The sequence below is a fragment of the Theropithecus gelada genome, chromosome 19 (assembly GCF_003255815.1).
Source record: "Theropithecus gelada isolate Dixy chromosome 19, Tgel_1.0, whole genome shotgun sequence".
Lineage (NCBI taxonomy): Eukaryota > Metazoa > Chordata > Mammalia > Primates > Cercopithecidae > Theropithecus > Theropithecus gelada.
This window is the reverse complement of record NC_037687.1, coordinates 19,868,230-19,894,251: the sequence shown is the minus strand read 5'-3', so window position 1 is coordinate 19,894,251 and position 26,022 is coordinate 19,868,230. Positions and strand designations below refer to the sequence as shown.

General features: G+C 40.3%; 1 protein-coding gene across 1 annotated transcript; it reads left to right on the top strand.

The window, feature by feature from the left end:
• Positions 1–1,383: 1,383 nt before the first annotated feature.
• On the top strand, positions 1,384–18,502 carry LOC112612826 (zinc finger protein 737-like). Its single transcript, XM_025367774.1, is given in 7 exon segments — positions 1,384–1,569; positions 8,436–8,562; positions 9,698–9,793; positions 16,916–18,293; positions 18,295–18,326; positions 18,329–18,370; positions 18,373–18,502. Coding segments are annotated over 7 exon segments (1,773 nt in total). The 5' UTR covers positions 1,384–1,566; the 3' UTR covers positions 18,468–18,502.
• Positions 18,503–26,022: the final 7,520 nt, after the last annotated feature.

The following is a 26,022-nucleotide window of genomic DNA, read 5'->3' as shown; positions in this document are numbered from 1 at the left end:
CACCGTCCACTTTGGGATGTCCCCTCAGCATCTCCCTTGCTGACCAGAATCCCCTGCAGCACTTCATGCACAGTCAAAGGTTTAAATTGCACTAATTTAGATTCCCAATTCTCACAAAGGCCAGTTCCCCTGGACCATTTAATCAACAAGAGGGAGAACTGGGAGAGTTCCCATCCCGGGATATGGGAAATCCCTGAGCCTCCAGCCCTGTCCTTCTGGTCAAAAAGGGGCACACTTTTGTTTCCAAATCCTATTTGTGACGCCAAAAATGTTCTGTGCTGGAAATGTTGAGAGGGGAGAAGAAAAGACACACACACAATACCTTTAAGGGTAAGCAAGCTTTATCCCACATAAATGGCAATGCAGACATTATAAACTAATAACATAATAAGCAAATGACATAATAAGAAAATAAATATAAGCAGATTGATATAATAAGCAAATTGCAATAAGAAGAGGAGACGGGAAAAGATATATATTTATCCTCACCAGGCTATGGAGGATTCACCACCAGAGAGGGAAGCAACAGCCACGACTCCAGAGTCAGACACCTGTCTGTGCACAGGTTCACCCGTCCTCCACAAATACCCCTGTCTTGATGAATCGGCTCTGTCTAGGCAAAGGGCAAGGTGAACCCCTTGGACTGTTGCACAACCTGCGCCTCCTGGCTTCAAGCGATTCTCCTGACTTAGCCTCTGGAGTAGCTGGGACTACAGATGTGCACCACGACAAATGGGTAACTTTTTATATTATTAGTATAGATGGGGTTTCACCATGTTGGCTAGGCTAGTCTTGAACTCCTGACCTCAAGTGATCCACTCACCTTGGCCTCCCAAAGTGTTGGGATTACCAGCGTGAGCCATCCGTGCCTGCCCCTAAATGATTTCTATCTCCTATAGCAGTTTGAAATTACTTAAAGGTTGTTTCAAATTGAAAAAATAAAAAGAATATGGATAAAATTAAAATATAAAAAAAAATTACTAGATATTACAAAATACATACGTAAATCTGGAGTGGTCAAAAATGACAAATTTGATTTATTTATAAGGTTTTATTAAAATTAGCTTTAATAGATAATATACTATTACCAAAGTAAAAGTTGATTTTCTGTTGAACAAAAATTTTATGTATTATTAACATGACAGCAAAATACTTCCAGTCACCTTTTGAATGCATTCAACAAGAGAGAGATTAAAAAACAGATAAAAATTTCCCACGCTCTAGGGTGGGCCTGGCTCAGCTCAGGGAGGAAGCCCCGTTTCTTTGTCACTCAGCCCAGCGTCTTATCACATCTTCTGTCACTCAGGGCCTGAGGGGGCGGGGCCTTAAGTATTATCCAATCAGGAACGCTGGGCTGGAAACCGTCCAATCAGGCACGCAGCCAGAGTGAACCGTAAGGCTTCCGGGTTTGGCGGGGCCTTTGTCTCTCGCTGCAGCTGGAGCTCCGGGTCTCTTCTTAACTGCTCTGTGTAGTCTGCTCCTAGAGGCCCAGCCTCTGTGGCCCTGTGTCCTGCAGGTATTGGGAGATTCACAGCTAAGACGCCGGGACCCCCTGGAAGCTTAGAAATGGTGAGAGTGCCGGTCCGACATCCCCAGAGAGGGAGACGCGCTGGTTGGAACCAGTGGGAAGTAGCTGTGGCGGGACTCAGGCCTCCGGGCAGTCAGCTCCACAATCTGCGCCCCACGTTCTCCTTGCCCAGCTCGGCCTCAGTCCCATTCAGCCATAAGATGGCGGCTACGCTGACAGCCGGGTCCCCGGGCGTCCTGTCTCTTCCCTGCGCAGTGACCGTGCTCTGGCCTGGAGCGCTCTGTGGGCAGCTCTGCACCCGCAGCGCCCCATCTCTCCCAGAATGTGCAGGGACCACCGGAGGGTCGTCAAGGGAGAATCCTGGCTCGGGGTGCGGGTCAGGGAAGAGCTGGAAAGGGAAGAGCTTTGCTCCGTGGGGTTCACAGTTTTTGTTTTGTGCTATTAAAAATTTATGGGGCCGGGTGCGATCGTTCACGCCTGTAATCCCAGCCCTTTGGGAGGCCGAGGCAGGCGGATCACTTGAGGTCAGGACTTGAAGATCAGCCTGGCCCAAATGGGGAAACCCCATGTCTACTAAAAATGCAAAAATTAGCTGGGTGTGATGACAAATGTCTATAATCCCAGTTTCTCGGGAGGCAGGAGTGAGAGAATCGCTTAACCCGGGAGGTGGAGGTTGCAGTGAGCTGAGATCCGGCCACTGCACGCCAGCCTGGCGACAGAGGAAGACTCTGTCTTTAAAAAAGGAAAAAAAAGTAAGCACCTTAAAATTTCCTTCTCTTATGTAAACTATGTTTGAGTAATTTCCCTGGATTTTTCAAACAGTTTCAAAAACCAAGTGAATAACTGATATGGAAATTAAAGCTTGAAACTAAGAACTCCAAGCTAAGGCCAATATTAAGCCTGCAACAGGATGTTATTAAAGACTCAGTTTTTTTCTGGGGAGCCTCCCCTGCAGATTTCCCAGCCTGCTCACCCCAGCCATGGAAGGAGCCTTTATCCTGAGAGAAGCTACAGAGCCCTAGAAAGCTGGGGATCCACAGGCAGTTACAGTTGAGATTAAGATGAAAGGAAACTGAGAGGGTCTTACTGATGATGAAGTTTTTATGTTTTGCGGCACTTTCTACACTTCATAAAAAACATTAGATTTATGTAAAAAAAAATGAATTCCAAAAAATTATTGCAACAGCAGAAAGTACCAACTAAGTATAAGATCTTTATGGCTTGCAAAGATGTCGGCAGAAAAGGGCTTTCTTTTTTAGGGAGGAGCAAACAAGATTAGAAAGGAGGTGTGAAGGGAATGGCAAATGGAGAGTGAAAAAGTCAGATTTTAGGTCAGAGAATGTCTTACCCTGAAATCAGCGTATTCTTCGGCCGGGCGCGGTGGCTCAACCCTGTAATCCCAGCACTTTGGGAGGCCGAGGCGGGTGGATCACGAGGTCAGGAGATCGAGACCATCCTGGCTAACATGGTGAAACCCCGTCTCTACTAAAAATACAAAAAACTAGCCGGGCGTGGTGGCGGGCGCCTGTAGTCCCAGCTACTCGGAGGCTGAGGCAGGAGAATGGCATAAACCCGGGAGGCGGAGCTTGCAGTGAGCCGAGATCGCGCCACTGCACTCCAGCCTGGGTGACACAGCGAGACTCCGTCTCAAAAAAAAAAAAAAAAAAAAAAAAAAAAAAAAAAAATCAGCGTATTCTTAGGAGAGACGTAAAATGGGGTTGTATGTCGACTCAGACTGAGGGTAGCACAAAGTTCAGGAGCCTGAAGGAGGGAGATAAGCTTAAGAAAAGTTTGACTAAGGATTATTTTATTTTAGGCTAAGTGTGGTGGCTCACGCCTGTAATCTCAGCACTTTGGGAGGCTGAGGCAGGCGGACCTGAGGTCAGGTGTTTGAGACCAGCCTGGCCAACATGATGAAATCCTGTCTCTACTAAAATACAAAAATTATTGGGAGGCTGAGGCGGGCAGATCACCTGAGGTCGGGAATTCGAGACCAATAAATAAATAAATAAATAAATATAAAAATAAAAGATTCAGGTATGGTGGTGCATGCGTGTAATCCCAGCTTCCCATAAGACTAAGGCAGGAGGAGATTCGCTTGAACCCGGGAGGTAAAGGTTGTGGTTAGCCGAGATCGCAAAACTGCACTTCAGTCTGGGTGACAAAGTGAAGAAATATTTTATTTTGAGCATGGAACACAAATTCAGCTGATTTTTTTAATGAGAAAAAGGAGAAAATGTGCAGAGTGTGTGTCTGGCTGTGTGATAAGTAAGAAAAGAGAGCACCATCTAAGTCATAATGGGAAGAGTGTTTCTTTCCATAAACTGTTCCTGGAGCACACAAAGGATGGAGAATTTTATTAATCACAAATACTTTCCAGGATTATCTATGTGTTTCATCTTTCCCTATCTCTTTTCTTTGTTCTATCCTTTTCTTCCATTTAGCTTTTCCTGGGCTGCATCTCATATATGAAACTGGTAAACCTAACTACAGTGTTTTGCTGAGCTCTGTGAGTAGCTCTACCAAATTATCGAACTTCAGGGAGGTTATGGGACTCCCCAGTTTTTAAACAGTAGCTCAGAAGCGTAGATAAGCCTGTGGGGTTTGTGATTGGCATCTGCAGTGAGGACAGTGTTGCGGGACCGAGCCCTGAATCAGGGTCTGTGTTGACGCTGGGTGGTGTCAGAATTCAAGTGTTAGACAATGAGTTGGTGTTGGAGAATTGTTGGATGTTCAGCAAACTCTACAAATTTGGTGCCAGAAAAAAGATATCACAGAGGCCTGGCCTGGAATAAAACTCTAGGTGTTTGGGAATGGGAGCTCTGCTGTCCAGTACACAGGCTGTCACACTGCCCATTGTCCTGTGATTCCACGTATTCTCCCAGGGTGACAGAGGACTGAAAACTTAGAAGAAAGGAGCTCTGATGACAGACCCCCTTTTCCCACAGCTGCCACCACAGGCACCCACTCACAAACACACAGACATTGACATGGCCACACTCCTCTGAGGCGTAGGCACCACCCTCACGAACTTCACCATGGCGTTTTTGATCCTAGTGTTTCTTGCCAAGAACCCACAAGTCTCTACAAGTCTCCTGACATATCCCCACCCCCAGCTACTGAATCTGCAGCAGCAACCTGTTTTCTCCACCAACCTAGCATTTTGGACCAGCTGTTCATAATCTCATACGTTTGCATGCACTCAGTAATAAATCAGAGTACAGCTGCATTGGGACTACTGTCTGTAGCAAAAATCAGTCCTCTCACCCACATTGCACTCTCTCCCACCCAGGGATTTAATTTTTTCTTTTAGTTTTTATTTTTGTTTCGGGGTACCCTTGGGTTTGTTTTGGTACATGGGGGTTTTGTGCACAGCTTATTTTGTCACTGAGGTATTAAGCATAGCACAAAACAGGTATGTTTTCTGATCCTCCTAGTCTTCCACCCTCTACCCTCAACTAGGCCACAGCATCTGTTGTTCTCTTTGTGTTCATATGTTCTTATTATTTAGCTGTTACTTATAAATAATAACATGCGTTTGGTTTTCTGTTTCTGCATTATTTTCTTTTTCTTTCTTTCTTTTTTTTTTTTTTGGAGACAGAGTTTCACTCTTGTTGCCCAGGCTGGAGTGCAGTGGTGTGATCCAGGCTCACTGCAACCTATATCTCCCAGTTTCACGTGATTGTCCTGCCTCAGCCTCCTGAGTAGCTGGGATTACAGGTGCGTGCCACCACGCCCAGCTAATTCTGTATTTTTAGTAGAGACAGGGTTTCTCCATGTTGGGAAGGCTGGTCTCAAACTGCTGACCTCAAGTGATCAACCGACATTTGACTCCCAAAGTGCTGGGATCACAGGCTTGAGCCACTGCACCAGGCCTCTGCATTTGTTTTCTAAGAATAATGGTCTCCAGTTTCATTGATGTTATAGAAAACAACATGATTTTGTTTTTTAATAGCCACAAAGTATTCCATGATATTTATGTACCATATTTTGTATTTATTTTATTTTTGAAGACATGGTCTCCCTTATTGCCCAGGCTAGAGTGCCATTGCATGATATTGGCTTACTTTAGCCTCAACCTCCCAGGCTCAAGCAATTCTCTCCTGCCTCATCCTCTTCTTGGGGCTACACATGGGCATTACCACACCTTGCCAATTTTTCTTTTTGTATTTTCCGTGGAGACAGGATTTTGCATTGTTTTCTCAGACTGGTCTGAAACTTCTAAGCTCAGGCAGTCCACCTGCCTCGGCCTCCCAAAGTGCCAGGATTACAGGCATGAGCCACCGCATCTGACCATACCATATTTTCTTTATCCAGTCTACCACTGATAGGCATTTAGGGCCTGTCCATGTCTTTGCTATTGTGAATAGTGCTGCACTGAACATGCATGTGGATGTGTCTTTATAATATAATAATTTATATTTCTTTGGCTATATACCCAATTATAAGGTTCCTGGGTCAAATGATAATTCTGTTTTTAGTTCTGTGAGGAATCACCACACTGCTTTTTACAGTTGTTGAACTAATTTACACTCCCACCAGCAGAGTATAAACATTCCGTTTTCTCTGTAACCTTGCCAGCATCTGTTATTTTTTGACTTTTTAAAAATAGCCATTCTGACTGGTGTGAGGTGGTATCTCATTATGGTTTTTCTTTTAATTTCTCTAATCATTACAGATGAGCATTTTTTTCATATGCTTGTTAGCCACATGTATGTCTTCTTTTGAAAAGCATCTGTTCATCTTTTTTGCCTACTTTTTAATGAGGTTGTTTGTTTTTTTCTTTTAAATTTGTTTAAGTTTCTAATAAATTCTGGATATGAGACGTTTGTCAGAGGCAAAGTTTGCAAATATTTTCTTTCTTCTGTAGGTTGTCTGTTTACTCTGTTGATAGTTTATTTGCTGTGAAGAAGCTCTTTAGTTTAAATAGGTCCCATTTGTCAATTTTTGCTTTTGTTGCAGTTGCTTTTGGTAGCTTCATCATGCAGTCTTTGCCAGTTTCTATGTCTAGAATGGTATTTCCTAGGTTGTCATGCAGTGTTTCTTATAATTTTACATTTAAGTGTTTAATTTATCTTGAGTTGATTTTTGTATATGCTGTAATGAAGGGACCTAGTTTCTGTCTTCTACATAGTGCTAGGTAGTTATTCCAGCACCATTTATTAAAGAGAGAATTCTTCCCACATTTCTCTTGTCACCTTTGTCAAAAATCTGATGGTTGCAGGAGGGTGCCATTATTTCTGGGCTCTCTATTCTGTCGCATTGGTCTTCAGCTTGAGTCTCTCCAGCCTGGCTTATCATTGGGCCATCAGCCCAGGGTCACTAGAAATTCCCTCAAAATCACGTAGGTGTCTTTGAGGCATTTGAGGATGTTCAGAGCAGAATTGTGTTAGGCTGACAAGAGTGGCTAATTCTCCTTCTGTCTCAGTGTAAGAGAAATGAGTCATCCTGTGTTTGTTCATCCCCTCGTTGGTTGGTACCCAGATGAGAGTTTCTCCAGTTTTCTGGTACTTGGATGATAAAGAAGGAAAAGATCGGCCGGGCGCGGTGGCTCAAGCCTGTAATCCCAGCACTTTGGGAGGCCGAGACGGGCGGATCACGAGGTCAGGAGATCGAGACCATCCTGGCTAACACGGTGAAACCCCGTCTCTACTAAAAACTACAAAAAACTAGCCGGGCGAGGTGGCGGGCGCCTGTAGTCCCAAGCTACTCGGGGGGCTGAGGCAGGAGAATGGCATAAACCCGGGAGGCGGAGCTTGCAGTGAGCTGAGATCTGGCCACTGTACTCCAGCCTGGGCGACAGAGTGAGACTCCATCTCAAAAAAAAAAAAAAAAAAAGAAGGAAAAGATCTGGAGACCCAAATGGATAAACTAGTTGCTCCCATTTTATAGGACCATTAAAAAAAAACTATTAAGCAGTCTTGGTTCCTACAATCCAGAAACTTTTAGTCTAGACAAGCAACTGGATAAATAATTGAATTATGCATCATATGCTTGGTACAATAAATAGATGTGTCCAAACATAGGAGTTATCTGTCTTTTGAGGTTTGCGTAAAACTGATGATTCTTTATGATTAAATCAGATTTTATTTACTTTTTTGAAAGACGAATATTTCAACAGTGATGCTGTGTTCTTCCATGTGCATTAGCACATCATAAAAATTTCTCCTAGTGCAGTTAATGGTTAATGATTCACTTGCTTAAATGGCTCTGACAGATTGTTTTCACTATATAGCTGATTATTTTTCTCTTCATTATTAAGTATCTTTATGCAGCTCCTGTGAGTAAACCATCACATTTAATCTGGCAGTTGTCCTTTCTTCTTAATTTTGTGTATATATTTTTCTTTGGAAAATGCAGGCTCTTATCTTTGTTTACAGGCCAGAAAAACTGAGAAAAACACAGGCTATTCCACTGACTGGATGTTTGACAAAATATCCTTCTTGGGCCAAAAACATTGACATTATTGGTGAGCTTGTTAGAAATTCGAAAAATCAGACTTCATTCCAGATCTTCTGGAAAAAAACCCCTGCACAATAAGGTCTTCAACGTATTGTATATATTTAAATTTGAAAGGTGCCTTCTAACTCAACATATCTTTTTCATCTGAATATTCACAACTCATTCCGTGTGGTGTAAACATAGCACTCAAAAATGTACATGTTTGTGTTCCTTAATTTTACACTTTACTATCTAGAAAAATATATGAATTGATGTTGTGGATCTCATGCGGTTCTTTTTCTCAGAGAATACATTAGATAATATTTCTGTTTTGAAAGTTATTTTATTGGATAATTTTAGTCCTATAAGTCAGAACCATTTGTGTTTACTCTCTCATTTCACCTTAAGTCAAATTAAAAATTCCACGCATGACCACTTGGTAAAAACGTATGTGTGTGTGTTTCAGGGGCCATTGCAATTTAGAGACGTGGCCATAGAATTCTCTCTGGAGGAGTGGCATTGCCTGGACACTGCACAGCGGAATTTATATAGGAATGTGATGTTAGAGAACTACAGAAACCTGGTCTTCCTTGGTGAGAAAAACTTTAATACATTATTCATAATATACACAAAAGGTTTTATTTCTCTTTTTTGTAGAATTTTTTTAGTAATTAATTCTTTTATAGAAGAGTTTCAGATCCACTTTTTCAAGAAAATCTTCAGAATTCGGTCATTTAGAAAAGAGAAACTCTTCGGTGCCTCTTGCCTGTAATCCCAGCACTTTGGGAAGCTGAGGTGAGGTGATTACCTGAGGCCAGGAGTTCAAGATCAGCCTGGCCAACATGGTGAAACCCCATCTCTACTCAAAGTAGAAGAAATTAGCCAGGCATGGTGGCACGCGGCTATAATCCCAGCTACTCAGGAGGGTGAGGCAGGAGAATAGCTTGAACCCAGAAGGCAGAGGTTGCAGTGAGTTGAAATCATGCCATTGCACTCCAGCCTGGGCAACAGAGCAAGATTTCGTCTTGAGGAAAAAACAGAAAAAAAATTTCTTCAAGATGTTTCATCTTAATCCAACCTTTCCATATTTCTGAGGTGAGCTGTAATCTTCACTCCAAATTGGTGGTAATTCCAGAAATTTAGTGGCATAAAATATTGTAGCTTCCACCTGAAAACCTAATTACCACCACCAATTTTTGATTCAGTAGTGCCAGGCAGGACAATTAAGAAACCTACAAATTGAAAGTTATTTTCTTTCTTTCTTTTTGTTTTTTTTTTTTTTTTTTTTTGAGACAGAGTCTTGCTCTGTCACCCAGGCTGGAGTGCAGTGGTGTGATCTCGGGTTACTGCAACCTCCACCTCCCAAGTTCAAGCAGTTCTGCCTCAGCCTCCCAAGTATCTGGGACTACAGATGCACATCACCATGCTCAGCTAATTTTTGTAGTTTTAGTAGAGATGGGGTTTCACCATGCTGGCCAGGCTGGTCTCGAACTCCTGACCTCGTGATTCACCCGCCTCGGCCTCCCAAAGTGCTGGGATTACAGGCATGAGCCACTGCACCCAGCAAATTGAAAGTATTTTCTAAATATTTAGAAATTTCTGTTATACATTTGTATTTTGGTATTAATTTACTAGAATATTTTATTACATCGTCTTTGCTGAGCACATTACTAGCTTGCAAGTGGAGAATATGAGCAAGATTCATGTTATTTGTTTTTAATAAAACAGGTATTGTGGTCTCTAAGCCAGACCTCATCACCTGTCTGGAGCAAGCAGAAAAACCTTTGACTATGAAGAAACATGAGATGGTAGCCAACCCCTCAGGTAGGTGTGAGTGAAAATGAATACAACAGACACTGATAAGAGGTCCCGAGGTCAAAGAGAAGGCCAGTCCTTAAAGGGTGATTTGGGAAGCTGTGTTCCAAAGGAAATAGTTCCTGGTCAGCTGGGTTTTTTTCTTTTTGTTTTTATTTTTTTTTTCATTCTTTTTTAAAATTTTGCTCTTATAAAGGGGCATCTTCTGCTTATGCTTTTAAATTCTGTAAAAATTCTACTTTTCTTTCAGTGAGCTCCCTTCACGTTCACAGTGAGAGCCAAAGTCCTCTTCATGGCATGTAAAAAACTGCACAATCTGACTGCTTTTTCATTGTTTTGGGGACACATACATATCTGCATGATTTTGAGAATTATTTCTCTTTTTGCATCAGGTCTGAAATGTGTGAAAGTAGTCATTTCTGTTGAAAAAAAAAAATTTTTTTTTCCTGCTTAGTCCTTTCTATTTTTATTACTACATAGTTTTAAAATATAGTTTGAAATTATAAGATGATATCCTTCTGCTTTGTTCTTTTTTTTCAAGATTGTTTTGGCTATTCAGAGTTTATTTTAGTTTGATGTAAATTTTAGAATTGTATTTTCCATTACTGTAAAAAAAAAAAACCACTGCAATTTTGACAGGAAGTTTATGAAATCTATAGATCACTTTGGATAATATGACACTTTAATAAGATTTATTCTTTCAATCTCTAGACATAAAATATTTTAAAATATATTTGGATCTTCTCATTTTTTCTTTTTTTGTTGTAAACATTTTCTTACCTTCTTGGTTAATTTTTTTCTCAGAAATTTATTATTTAATGCTATATTAAATAAGATTTTTTCTTCCTCTATTTTATCAGATAGTTTGTTTTAAGCATATGAAACCATACATACACTTGTGTGTTAATTTTATATTTTGCTAATTTACTCAGTGTGTTAGTTTAGATAGGTTTTAATGTACTGTTTATGATTTTTTAAATATAAGAGGTATGATCCACAAACAGCAGCTTCTACTTATTTTTCTTCAATTGCAATGGATTCTTTTCTTTTTTTTCTTTTTTTTTCCCCCCCCAAGATGGGGTTGGGTTTCACTCTTGTTGCCCAGGCTAAAGTCCAATGGCATGATTTCGGCTCACTGCAACCTTTGCCTCCCAGGTTCAAGAGGTTCTCCTGCCTCAGCCTGCTGCGTAGCTGGGATTACTGGTGCTCGCCACAACACCCAGCTAATTTTTTGTATTTTTTTGGTAGAGACCAGGTTTCACCATGTTGGCAAGGCTGGTCTCAAACTCCTGATCTCAGATGATCTGCCTGCCTTGGCCTCTGAAAGTACTGGAATTACAGGCATGAGGCACCCCTTCTAGCCCAGTTGTGTGGGTTTCTATGTAGGCAGAACTGACCATAAACTGTGGTTCAAGTAACTGAAACTGAGTCAGGAACCACTTCAGGAACCCCAGTAAAGGCCAAGGTCTGCAGGCCTGCCTACATTGCTGTAAATGGGTGTCTTCTTCTAGGTCTCTGGAATGGAAGGACCTCTGCCAGACTGTGGCTGGGAGTTTGGGGTGGTTATAGAGTAAGTTCAGAATTCTCAGTGGGACTAAGTTGGGTGAACCCTATCCTGGTCTGTAGCCATGAACAAGGGTCCTGTAGTTTCCCACCTGAATGAGAGCCTGCCTTCTGAATACGACACTTCTCAATCTTAAGCTTTAACAGCGTTTCACAACTCCCTCCCTGGCTCTCAAATCTCCCTTAGGGGCACTTATTTTGGAGATGGCATCTTGCTACATCTTTGATCTGGTCTTTGAGACCCAGGCTGGTCTCAAAATCCTGGCCTGAAGCAGTTCTCCAACCTTAATGTACCATGTAGCTGTCATTACAGGTGGGAGTCATAATCCTGGTTCTCTCATAAAAGTATTTTTGTCAGAGATGGCTGACATTGTTTTGCCGTAATGGAATATGAAAATACGGCACTTTTAATCTTTTCATCTCACTGATGTCACTCTCCCTATATGTTTTTACTTTCTATTTTCTCTTTCAGATTTGTTTGTAATTTTAGATTCAGGTATTTAAGACAGTATGCTAGAATTTGCATGGTATGCCTGAAGTAAATTTCATAATTAGTAGGCACCCATAGTTACTAAAATAGTTATTTATAAGCCGGGCGCGGTGGCTCACGCCTGTAATCCCTGCACTTTGGGAGGCTGAGGCGGGCGGATCACGAGGTCAGGAGATCGAGACCATCCTGGCTAACACGGTGAAACCCCGTCTCTACTAAAATACAAAAACTTAGCCGGGCGCGGTGGCGGGCACCTGTAGTCCCAGCTACTCGGGAGGCTGAGGCAGGAGAATGGCGCGAACCCGGGAGGTGGAGCTTGCAGTGAGCCGAGATGGTGCCACTGCACTCCAGCCTGGGCGACAAAGTGAAGACTCCGTCTCAAAAAAAAAAAAAAAAAAAAAAAAAATAGTTATTTATAAATTTAAGTTTGCTGCAGGCAAAAAAGAATTATAGGATGTTCATCTACTTTTTTCAGCCTACATCTCCATAATAAAATAGTTTATTTCCTAATATTTGTTTTACGTATCAGAGGGTCTAACACTATTCTGGAAAATATATATTTTTTTATTTAACAATGTAAGGCTACTCTCTGTTTCTAAAGTTGGATTACAGCAGTTTCATTTTGTGTAAGAATACCATATATTGAAAACATTAAAAGTAACTAGTTTCTTTTAAATGCTAATTTATTTTCTCATTAGAATCTTCTATTTATAATTATACTGTATATTCTCTGAAATTTTACTGCCACACAGTACATGCCAATGATTCAGAATACTTGCATTTAGTGAGTACATACTAATAGTTAAATATTGCAATTATCTAGAAATTTTTTTTGTTGTTTTTTTTGAGATGGAGTCACGCTCTGTCACCCAGGCTGGAGTGCAGTGGTATGATCTTGGCTCACCGCGACCTCCACTTCCTGGGTTCAAACTATTCTCATACCTCAGTCTCCCAGGTAGCTGGGATTACAGACATGTGTTACCATCCCTAGCTAATTTTTGTATTTTTAGTAGAGATGGGGCTTCACCACGTTGGCCAGGCTGGTCTTGAACTCCTGACCTCAGGTGATCTGCTCATCTTGGCCTCCCAAAGTGTTGAGATAACAGTCGTGAGCCACTGCGCCCGGCCTGACAATTTTTTAAAATTATACATCAATGTTGCATACAAGATTTTACGAGTAAACATTTCTCTTATTGTTGTTTTGAAGTTTTGAACACCTCTGGGGTTCAAGTGATTCTTCTGCCTTGACCTCCTGAGACGCTGGGACTACAGGCATGTGCCACCACGCTCAGCTAATTTTTGCATTTTTAGCAAAGATGGGATTTCACCATATTGTCCAATCTGGTCTGGAACTGCTGACCTCGGGATTTGCATGCTTTGGTCTCCCAAAGTGCGGGGATTACAGTTGTGACCCACTGCACCTGGCCTCAGTGTAGGTTTCTTAACATTAGTTTATTGTGTGTTTTGGGTTTATTTATGTATTACAATTTTAGACAATTTGCAATTCTTTTTGTACATTTTAAGTCAATTTAAGATATAAATTATGCATGTCTATCACAATCAGATTACATATGTATGTGTATTTATCTATAAATATGACCCCAATTTTAGTTATGGCTTATCCTATATTCTTTCTTAGCTGATTTTTGATGGTAGTTTTATCTTGTCTAAGTGACTAGTCATCAAGATAGTCTTACTTTCACCATGTGTTTAATGATGACTATATATTTGCTTTTGTGAGAGAAGCACTTCTACGATTTGAAAGTAATTTTCAAAAAGATATATAATTCTGTTTTTTTTTTTTTTCAGTTTTTCTTTAAAAAAATTGTCTTAAAAACACATAACATAAAATTTACCATCTTAAATCTATTGAAGTGTGCATTTCAGGGCCAGGCTAGGTGGAGGCTCTTATTTGTAATCCCAGGATTTTGGGAGGCCAAGACTGGAGGATCCCTGGAGCCCAACAGTTTGAGATCAGCCAGGGCAACATATGGTGACCCCTCTCTCTAAAAAAAAAAATTAATAATAGCCAGCTATGGTGGTGTGCAGCTGTGGTCCCAGCTACTTGGGAGATTGAGGGGAAGTCAAAATTGTACCACTACACTCCAGCTTCGGTGACAGAGTGAGACCCTGTCTCAAAAAGACAGCTGTTCATTTCAGGCGTGTTAAGTATATTCACATTGTATGCAAAAGACTTCTAGAAACTTTACACGTTGTAAAACTAAAAGTCATTGACCATTAAGTACTAACTATTCATTTTACCCTCTCTCCAGGCCTTAATAGACATACTTTCCACTTTCTGATTTTATGATTTTGACTACTTAAGATATCTCATATACATAGAATCATACAGTATCCATAATTCTGTCACTGGATTAATTCAGGTGACATAATATTCTCAAAGTTCATCTTAAAATTGAGAATATTGTTTTTTCTAAGGTGGAATAATACTTCATCATATGTATATGTTACATTTTTTGATATGTTTATAAATCAAGAGACATCTGGGTTGCTTTTGTGAATACTGGTACAATAAACATGGATTTTCAAATTATATCTTCCAGGTCTTGTGTTGCATATTTTGTTTTTTTGTTGTTTTCCTTTTTTTGACATGGAGTCTCACTCTGTTGCTCAGGCTGAAGTACAGTAGTGTGATCTCGGCTCACTGCAACCTCTGGCTTCTGGGTTCAAGCGATTCTCCTACCTCAGCCTCCCAAGTAGCTGGGATTACAGGTGCATGTCACATCGCCAAGCTAATCTTTTATTTTTAGTAGAAATGGTATTTCACTATGTCAGCCAGGCTGGTCTCAAACTCCTGACTTCAGGTTATCTGCCCACCTCAGCCTCCCAAACTGCTAGGATTACAGGCTTGAGACACTGCATATGGCCTGTGTTACATATTTTGGATATAGATTTATATATGAGGAACATTTATAACATTTTAAAATAATGGCTGTGTCTTTGTTTTCCACCAGCAATCAACATCGGTTTTATTTTCATTGCACCTAATGGGTGTAAGTTGATTTTGTCATTGTGTTTTTTTTTTAATTTCTCTACAAATTAGTAATTTTGTATGTTCTTTCAAATGCTTTTTCCCATTTGTGTATTTTTATGTTTAAGCATTTTATTTAAAATATGTAATTGGCCGGGTGCGGTGGCTCATGCCTATAATCTCAGCACTTTGGGAGGCTGAGGCAGGGGGTCATGAGGTCAGGAGATCGAGACCATCCTGGCTAACACGGTGAAACCCCATCTCTACAAAAAATACAAAAAATTAACTGGGCATGGTGGTGGGCGCCTGTAGTCCCAGTTACTCGGGAGGCTGAGACAGGAGAATGGCGTGATCCCAGGAGGCGGAGCTTGCAGTGAGCTGAGATTGCCCCACTGCATTCCAGCCTGAGTGACAGAGTGAGACTCCGTCTCAAAAAAGAAATAATAAAATAAAATATATTATTGTATCATTCAAGGAAATAAACAACTTTATTTTATCAGTGTTGATATTCAGTTTTCAACATTTTTAAAAGAAATTATTTCTCTGTATTTTGTATGCATGGCAACTTTGTGGAAGATCATCTGATCGTATACAGAAGGGTTCATTTCTGAGCTCTCTATTCTGTTCTTTCATCTGTTTATCTTTGTGTCAGTGTCATATCGTTTATGTTACTGTAGGTTTTTTTTTTTGAGTCAGAGTCTCGCTCTGTCACCCAGGCTAGAGTGCAGTGACGCAATCTTGGCTCACTGCAAGCTCCACCTCCCAGGTTCACGCCATTCTCCTGCCTCAGCCTCCCAAGTAGCTGGGACTACAGGCACTCGCCACCATGCCCGGCTAATTTTTTGTATTTTTAGTAGAGACAGGGTTTCACTGTGTTAGCCAGATGGTTTCAATCTCCTGACCTCATGATCCACCACCCCACCCTCCCAAAGTGCTGGGATTACAGGCATTAGTCACCGTGCCTGGCCATGTTACTGTAGGTTTTAACTGTAGGTTGTATTGACATCTTTGAAAAATGAAACTTTTTGCCCCCTGAGCAAGAATATGTTGTAGAGTGTGTTTCATTTTCACGTATTTTTGAATTTTCCAGTTTGACTTTTGCTTTTAATTCCTAGTTTCATTCAGTTTTTGTTAGAAAACACAGTGTATACTTTTAGTGTTTTTAAAATAATTGGTTGTTGTTGTTTTGAGACAAGAGCTTACTGTCACCCAGGCTGCAGTGCAGTGGCAGAATTGTGGGTTACTGTAGCCTTAGCCTCCGGGGCTCAAGTGATCCCCTTCACCTCAATATTTTGAGTAGCTAGGACTGTAGATATGCACTACCATGTCTGGCTAATTGCTTGTTTGTAGTGTTAGGATCTCACTATGTTACCCAGGCTGGTCTCAAACTTTTGGCCCCAATCAATCTCCCAAAGTATTAGGATTATAGCCAAGAGCCATGGTACACAGTCAGTATTTTTAATTTAACAAAACTTGGTATGTGTCCTAACAGAATACACCAGATGCAAATAGGAATATTGTGTATTATCTTGGTTTTGACCAGAGAGTTTTGTGTGTTTCTGTGAAGCCTAGTTGGTCTATAATATGGTTTGGATGTCCATGTTATCCAAACCTCATGCTGCAATAGAAATTCTCAGTGTTGGATATGGGACCTCGTGGGACATGTTTGGGTCATAGGGGCGAATTTCTCATGATCCACCCGTGTCAGCCTCCCAAAGTGCTGGGATTACGGGCATGAGCCACTGCATCTGACGGGGAATTTACTTTTAAAGGCATAATGTTATACTGGAGAGCAGGAAGAGCTGTGTTGGGTATAAGTAACAGGCTTTTCTTTATCTTCTGTGTGACTCTGCATTGTGCTCGCCTGGGGCCCTTCATACACTTAACTGACTTATAAATTTTTTACAGATATATTTTGGGCAGTATGTTTTTGTTATATTTATGTGTCCAGGAAGAAATTACAGCTTGCGATATTTTGCTGTGTCATCTTGCTTAGGTAGTTTGTATAACTTTATAGGTTAGATTTGTAAATTATATTTATCCGAGTCTAGCAATTGAAGTAATGTGTTTTTATTGTTTCTTTCAGTTTTGTGTTCTCATTTTACCCAAGATCTTTGGCCAGAGCAGAACGTAAAAGATTATTTCCATAAGGGGATACTGAGAAGATACGAAAAATGTGGACATGACAACTTACAGTTTAAAAAAGGCTGTGAAGGTGTGGATGAGTGTAAGGTGCACAAAAGAGGTTATAATGGACTTAACCAATATTTGACAACTACCCAAAGGAAAATATTTCAGTGTGATAAATATGTGAAAGTCGTTCGTAAGTTTTCAGATTCAAACAGACATAAGATAAGACATAGTGGAAAAAAACTTTTCAAATGTATAGAATGTGGCAAAGCTTTTAACAAGTCCTCAACCCTTACTACACATAAGAAAATTCATACTGGAGAGAAACCCTACAAATGTGAAGAATGTGGCAAAGCCTTCAACTGGTCCTCACACCTTACTACACATAAGATAATTCATAGTGGAGAGAGACGGTACAAATGTGAAGACTGTGGCAAAGCCTTTAGCCGGTTTTCATACCTTACTGCACATAAGATAATTCATAGTGGAGAGAAACCCTACAAATGTGAAGAATGTGGCAAGGCCTTTAAGCGCTCCTCTAACCTTACTACACATAAGATAATTCATAGTGGAGAGAAACCCTACAAATGTGAAGAATGTGGCAAGGCCTTTAAGCGCTCCTCTATCCTTAGTACACATAAGATAATTCATAGTGGAGAGAAACCCTACAAATGTGAAGAATGTGGCAAGGCCTTTAAGCACTCCTCTGTCCTTACTACACATAAAAGAATTCATACTGGAGAGAAACCCTACAAGTGTGAAGAATGTGGCAAAGCCTTTAAGTACTTCTCATCCCTTACTACACATAAGATAATTCATACTGGAGAGAAACCCTACAAATGTGAAGAATGTGGCAAAGCCTTCAACTGGTCCTCACACCTTACTACACATAAGAGAATTCATACTGGAGAAAAACCCTACAAATGTGAAGAATGTGGCGAAGCCTTCAAGTACTCCTCTTGCCTTACTACACATAAGATAATTCATACTGGAGAGCAACCCTTCAAATGTGAAGAATGTGGCAAGGCCTTTAAGTGCTTCTCTGTCCTTACTACACATAGGAGAATTCATACTGGAGAGAAACCCTATAAATGTGAAGAATGTGGCAAAGCCTTCAACTCGTCCTCACACCTTACTGCACATAAGAGAATTCATACTGGAGAGAAACCCTACAAATGTGAACGATGTGGTAAGGCTTTTAAGCGCTCCTTTATCCTTACTAGACATAAGAGAATTCATACTGGAGAGAAACCCTACAAATGTGAAGAATGTGGCAAAGGCTTTAAGTGCTCCTCTACCCTTACTACACATAAGGTAATTCATACTGGAGAGAAACTATAAATGTGAAGAATGTGGCAAAGCTTTTAACCCACTATCCTTTTTACACATAAGAAAATTCATATTGGAGGGAAACTGTAAAGCGTGATAAATGTGGCAAAGCCTTTATTTCATCCTCACACCTTAGTAGACATGAGATAATTCATGCGGAAGAGAAACCCAATAAATAAGAAAATGTGACAAAGCCTTTAAGGACACCTCTGCCCTTCCTAGACATGATAATTCATACTGGAGAGAAACCCTGTGAGTTTGATGAATGTGGGAAAGCCTTTAGCCAGCTATCAACTTTTACTAAATATGAGAATTTATATTAAACCCTACAAATACAAAGAATGTGACAAAGCTTTTAGGAAGTTCTGAACCCTTCTTACACATAATTGATACTGGACAAAAATCCTACAAGTTTGAGGAATGTGGCAAAGCCTATAACAAGTTTTCAATTTTTTTTTTTTTTTTTTTGAGATGAAGTTTCATGCTCATCACCCATGCTGGAGTACAATGCCATGATCTCGGCTCACTGCAACCTCTGCCTCCTGGATTTAAGCCATTCTCCTGCCTCAGCTTCCTGAGTAACTGGGATTACAGGTGTCCTCCAACATGCCCAGCTCACTTTTGTATTTTTAGTAGAGATGTGATTTCGCCATGTTTGCCAGTCTGGTCTCGAACTCCTGTCCTCAGGAGATGCACCTGCCTTGGCCTCCTGAAGTACTGGGATTACCGGCGTGAGTCACGATACCCAGTCACAAGTTCTCAATTCTTAAGAGACATGGTGATAATTCATACTGAAGAGGAAATCTACACAGCTAAAAAATATGACAGTGCTTTTACCAACACCTCCAACTTCTCTATACGTAACAATGATTATACTAGTGTGAAACTCTAGAAATATATAAAATGTATCAAAGCCTTTATATAGTTGCCACACTTGATTGTAGGTAAGATAATTCATACTGGCAAAACTACAAGTGTGAAGAATGTGGCAAAACTTTTAATCAGTTCTTAAACCTTATTTCACAGAAAAGCTAGTATCCTTGAGAAAAACTGTACAAATAGAAGGAATATGGAAAACCCATTAATTCCTACTCACATCTAACTCAACATAAAAAGATTCCTTTTAATAAAAGCATTAAAATTGCAGTTACTGTCAAAAAAACTTTCAGAAAGTATAAGTCTTTAAAATGAGTATTTTTTGTGAAGACAAGCATTACAAATATAAAGAGGGTTATATAGTACATTTACTTTTATCACAGATTTTATTGCACACATTTTGTACTGAAGGAAACCCTAAAGCAGTTGCTCAAGCTTTGTTCAACATCAGGGAATTTATATTGGAGATGAGTCCTACAAATAAATTAAGTTTAGAAATACCTTTTTTTTTTTTTTTTTTAGAAACTACAGCTTAGAAAACAGCAGAGAGTTTATACTAAAATATAATTTTGCAGATGCAGTAAATATGAAAAAATATTTAATTCAAAATAGATTGTATATAAATATCAGAGAAGTTACAGTAGAATAACTAAGGCCCTGATATTTCAGACATTATACTAAATCAGAGCATTGGGTATAAAAAACTAATCCACAGCAGCAGTTTTTAGGTAAATGATTTCTATGTAACTTTAAAAGGAGTAGATTTTTGGAAGCATTGTAATTCCGTTGGAAGTGTATTTGTTTCCTTGAATAAAATTTTTTGAAAGCTGAATAATGATGTAATACAGATTTCAAATTATGCTGTTATTTTATTTCTGTTCACATGTGAGAAAGCATGTGATCGATTGCTTCTGCATCAGAGATACCAGAGATTTTAAAAAATTATTTTAACAACATTAAAATGTAACGACAGAGCGAGACTCCTTATCAAAAAAAAAGAAAAGAAAGAAAGAAAGAAATTAGGTTACTCATCTGTAGACTTAATCAGAGGTGCTTTTTTTTTTTTTTTTTTTTGAGATAGAGTCTCGCTCTATCTCTATCAACCTCTGCCTCCCGGGTTCAAGCGTTTCTCCTGCCTCAGCCTCCTGAGTAGTTGGGATGACAGGAATGCACCACCATGCCTGGCTAATTTTTTTGTATTTTTAGTAGAGACTGGGTTTCTCCAGTAGTTCAAGACCAGTCTGTTGGTCAGGCTGGTCTTGAACTACTGACCTCAGGTGATCCACCCGCCTCGGCCTCTCAAAGTGCTGAAATTACAGGTGTGAGCCATCAAGCCCAGCCCTAACAGTTTTAAAATGTACTGCATTTTATTACATAAAAGTACAAGTGGTAAAGTATTATACTCATTTTGAGATAGAGTCTCGCTCTGTCGCCCAGGCTGGAGTGCAGTGGCCGGATCTCAGCTCACTGCAAGCTCCGCCTCCCGGGTTCACGCCATTCTCCTGCCTCAGCCTCCCGAGTAGCTGGGACTACAGGCGCCCGCCACCTCGCCCGGCTAGTTTTTTGTATTTTTTAGTAGAGACGGGGTTTCACTGTGTTAGCCAGGATGGTCTTGATCTCCTGACCAATCAGAGGTGCTTTTAAGAGAAAGAGACACATCACAGAAAAATAGCCCTGCTGACCTGAAAGTAAGTGACTTCTAGGTAGAACATGTTGTAAGCTGGTTATGGCCACATAGCAGGAAACATGTTTGTAGATTGTCATCATTGCTGCCTCCTACATGTTGCTTCCAGTAAGGAGCATTAAGAGGATTCTATGGCAGAGGGTAAAAAAAGGCAATCTCATTCATTCAAGAAATAATCACCTCTCACCTGGGATAGCTTAAGAAAAACAGGAGACCACAACAGGACCACATTAATGGGAGAAAAAGGGTAACCTGGGTAAAAGTGCTCTCTGACATTATAGAACAATATTTAGTAAGCTATATTGAATGATTGGCCTCTGGGATACCAATAGTCTACGAACAAGGATGAATTTATTCTATTTCAATCAGCATGTCTGTACCGTTCTTGTGACCCAGGTTTACACTATTTATTACAGAAATGCCATGAAGACCAGTGGGTAATGTCCTGCAATTGAACTTGCTTCAAAAAGCATACTTAATTGTCTGTTTTCAAATTTGAAAAACCTTAAAAACAATGCATTTATAAATAACTTCTAATTATAGAGTATTCTACTGTACTGCAATGCAAGATTAAACTGTAAACACCTTAATAGGAATAGTTTTTGAATGCATGATTAGTTATGTAGATAGTTTCTTTTAGGTTGACATGACCAAAGTAACAATTAGAGAAAACATTTGAAATAGAATAAAATTAACCAAAACCACATTTTTTCAGTGGCTTGGCATAGTTGCCATACTTATGGAAATGGAAATGGCCAGATGACTAACAAGAAACAAAGACAAGATTTAGGCTTTGCTCAATGATTGTTTTTTACCTTTTGAAATTTGAAATCCTGGCTAAAGTATTCAAAGGGAGTATGGGGCTTTCCAGGGTTTCCAAGTAAATGAAGAAATAATTTATTTTATTTTATTTTTTAGATTAATTCTCACTCTGTCGCCCAGGTTGCACTGCAATGGCGCGTTCTCAATTCACTGCAACCTCCGCCTCCCTGGTTCAAGTAATTCTTCTGCCTCAGCCTCCCAAGTAGCTGGGATAACAGGCACCGCCATTATGCCCGCATAATTTTTGTATTTTAAGTAGAGATGGGGTTTCATCATGTTAGCCAGGCTTGTCTTGAACCCTTGACCTCAGGTGATCCACCCGCCTCAGTCTCCCTGAGTGCTGGGATTACAGGCATCAGCCACTTTGCCTGGCCAGAAGAATTTTGGTAGGCAGGAAAATGCACATTATGTATGCACATTGCTCTTCTCTGATTTGCTTCAACACTGAAAAACTGAAGATTGTAAATGTTGTCTCAATTTAGAGTGAATTAACAAAAGATTTGTTTTTCAAAAAAGCAAATGTATAAAATTAATGGGTAACAGATGCCATTAGCTGCTAAAACATAGTATGACTAATGTTAGTAAGTATCTATGCAAATAACAGCCCAATTAAATGGAGACTCTAATAGGTGCATGTGGAAAGCATTGCTGTGCAGTGTGGTGCACCTCCACTCAGCATTTTCTTCTGCCTCTTTACAGACATACCAATTTCCCCTGAGTGACTCAGGGTACATACTGGTGTTAGAAATGCTTTTCTCTGGTGCTGTAAAGAAATAGCACTTGAACGTAAATTTAATTTTTCTTAGCAAGGCCATTTTTACTTTTTGCAGAAAGGGTACACTTACCAGCAGTTTTGCCATGAGAGCACACTCAACAAACGAGACAGGGTCATTTATAACGTGACGTGTCCACCCTACTGCTGTGTCTGGTTTATATTGGCTGGAATAGGACTTCACATTCTGTATTTGTCCCAATTGTTTAGCAATGTAGAACTTTTTAAAAGAGGCAAAGGCAAAGGAGAACAAAGGAAGGAGGAAGTAACTTGTGGAATGCTGAGAAAGATAAAAACACCTTCCATGAAAAAGGAGGAACAGGCTATGACCTAATGCTTGTTTGGATTAGTGTAAGCATGCCAGAGCAAATATTTAGGCTACATTGTGGGAGCTAAGAACATAAAGTACATTGATTTTTTTTATTATGGCTAGCAGATATTTAAGAATGTTAGCACAGGTCTTTGAATAAACTTCGCTTCTAAGAGAAGTTACTATTTATTCCTAATTAGACGGGGAGAAAAGTCTTTAAAGAGGAACCTCTACTTTACTTTTTACACTGGGAACTGAGAATGCTGTTTTCAGAGTGATTGCTGAAAACATGGTTAATACACTTCTTCCATATGATAATAAAATGTTATAAATCTTACTCTGCCTCAGAAAAGCTTTTACTAAAAGATTATCTATAGTACTTGATTTGAGTTCATGAAAAATTTTAATATTCCAGATAATTCAGACAGTTAAATGTCAATGAAATCTCATAAAACATTTGAATAAGATAAAATCTTCTTAGCAAAGAATTTTATATTACCAGTAAATTTAGAAAAAAAAAAAATAGAAAACCAGGCTGAATGCGGTGGCTCACGCCTGTGATCTCAGAATTTTGGGAGGCCGAGGCGGTTGGATCACCTAAGGTCTGGAGTTCGAGACCAGCCTGGCCAACATGGTGAAACCCCATCTCTACTAAAAATATAAAAAATTAGCCGGGCATGGTGGCAGGTGTCTGTAATCCCAGCTACTGGGGTGGCTGAGGCAGAAGAGTTGCGTGAACCTTGGGAGCAGAGGCTGCAGTGAGCTGAGATCGTGCCATTGTACTCTCCAGCTTCGGCAACAAGAGCAAAACTCCATCTCAAAAAAGAAAAAAAGAAAAAGAAAAAAACAGCATCTTAAGTAAAAATAAGTGTTTGACACGTGAGTAGCAACCAAACAAGTGCTATTCATGATCACTGGGTTTTTTTTTTCCTTCTTTTGAGACAGAGTCTCGCTATGTCACCCAGGCTGGAGTGCAGTGTTGTGATCTCAGCTCACTGCAACCTCTGGCTTTCAGGTTTAAGTGATTTTCCTGCCTCAGCCTCCCTAGTAGCTGGGACTACAGGCGCCCGCCACCAGGCCCAGCTAATTTTGTTGTTTTGAGAGGAGTCTTACTTTGTCGCTGAGGGTGGAGTGCAGTGGCATGATCCTGGCTAACTGCAACCTTGGCCTCACAGGTTCAAGAGATTCTCCTGCCTCAGCTTCCTGAGTGGCTGGGATTACAGATGCCCACCACCATGCCCAGCTAATTTTTTGTGTTTTTAGTAGAGACGGGGTTTCACCATGTTACCCAGGCTGGTCTTGAACTGCTGACCTCAAGCAATCCACTGGCCTCGGCCTCCCAAATTGCTGGGATTACAGGCATGAGCCACTGCACCAGGGAATTTTTGTATTTTTGGTAGAGACAGGGTTTCACCATATTGGCCAGGCTGGTCTCGAGCTCCTGACCTTGTGATCCACCTGCCTCAGCCTCTCAAAGTGCTGGGATTACAGGCATAAACCATCATGCTTGACCTGATCATTGTTAAAGTAGCAACAGCACCACATGCGTTTCTAGGACCTGCTGGCCTGTTTTCACTGATACAAAGTGAAGAAGCCATTGAAATAGCAAAGGCAGGTGATATAAATTGAATACTCAGATGAAATAACATTTTAAATAAAAATTAGTATTTGATGTCATATAACTATAGGTGAGACTATTAGTGTAAGGTCATATTTTTACTTATATTGACAAAATAATCATTCACTATTCTTATTTAGAACACTTTTCCTTTTCTACTGTGTATTTGCTAGCTTTTGATCAAATATTACAGGAGCTCAATGGAAATCAACAAGATGAATCTTTTTTTTTTTTTTTTTTGAGACGGAGTCTCGCTCTGTCGCTCAGGCTGGAGTGCAATGGCCGGATCTCAGCTCACTGCAAGCTCCGCCTCCCGGGTTCCCGCCATTCTCCTGCCTCAGCCTCCCGAGTAGCTGGGACTACAGGCGCCCACAACCGCGCCCAGCTAATTTTTTGTATTTTTAGTAGAGACGAGGTTTCACCGTGGTCTCGATCTCCTGACCTTGTGATCCGCCCGCCTCGGCCTCCCAAAGTGCTGGGATTACAGGCGTGAGCCACCGCGCCCGGCAATGAATCTTTATTTTACAAGAAGCACTATTGATGTACATGCCAATTTTATTTTTTCAGTTTGTTCTTTATTACGGAGAAGTGGCTGTCCTGCCAGAAACCTGCTAGTCTCATCTGTACCCACATTGACTAATAGTGAGAGGAAGTGAAGTGGATAAAAAGCAAATGTGTCTTCTCTATATATTTTTTCATCCGTTGGCTGAAGAACAGGAAAATGTGGAAAATAAAAGAAAATATAACCCCTGAAAAATCATGAAGAAGGTCTCTTAACCAAAAAACCTGATAGGGGATTTGTTTGTTTGTTTTATTATTGTACCGTCTGCTTCAATGAGTTTAGTTTTTCTTTACATAGAAATAGGATTATGTGGGCCAGGCACAGGGGCTTAAACTTGTAATCTCAACACTTTGAGGGGCCAAGGTGGATGGATCACTTGAGGTCAGGAGTTTGAGACTAGCCTGGCCAACATGAAGAAACCCCATCTCTATTAAAAATAAAAAATTTGCTGGGCGTAGTGGCATGTGCCTCTAATCCCAGGTACTGAGGAGGCTGAGACAGGAGAATCTCTTGAACCTGGGAGGTGGAGGTTGCAGTGAGTGGAGATAGTACCACTGCACTCCAGCCTGGGTGACAAAAACAAAACTCCATCTTAAACAAAAACAGGATTGTTTTTTTGTTTATTTCTGTGCTGAATTATTTTACTTAGCATAATGTCTTTCAGGTTCATGAATGTTGTTGCAAATAACAAGACTTTCTTATTTTTAAGGGCTGAATAGCATTTCATTGTGTACATATACCATATTTTCTTTCTCCATTCACCCATTGATGGACGCTTAGTTTGATTTCATACCTTAGCTATTATGAGTAATCAACTTCCTTCTTGCTCTTTTATTTTGTTGTTGTTTGGTTTTGTTTTGTTTGAGATGGAGTCTCATTCTGTCACCCAAGCTGGAGTGCAGTGGTGCAATCTCAGCTCACTGCAAACTCTGCCTACCAGGTTCAAGTGATTCTCATGCCTAAGCCTCTGGAGTAGCTGAGATTACAAGTGTGCATCACCACACCAGGCTAATTCTGTATTTTTAGTAGAGGCAGACTTTCACCATGTTGACCAGGCTGCCTTTCATTTCTTTGTGTATTTCTTCCTTTC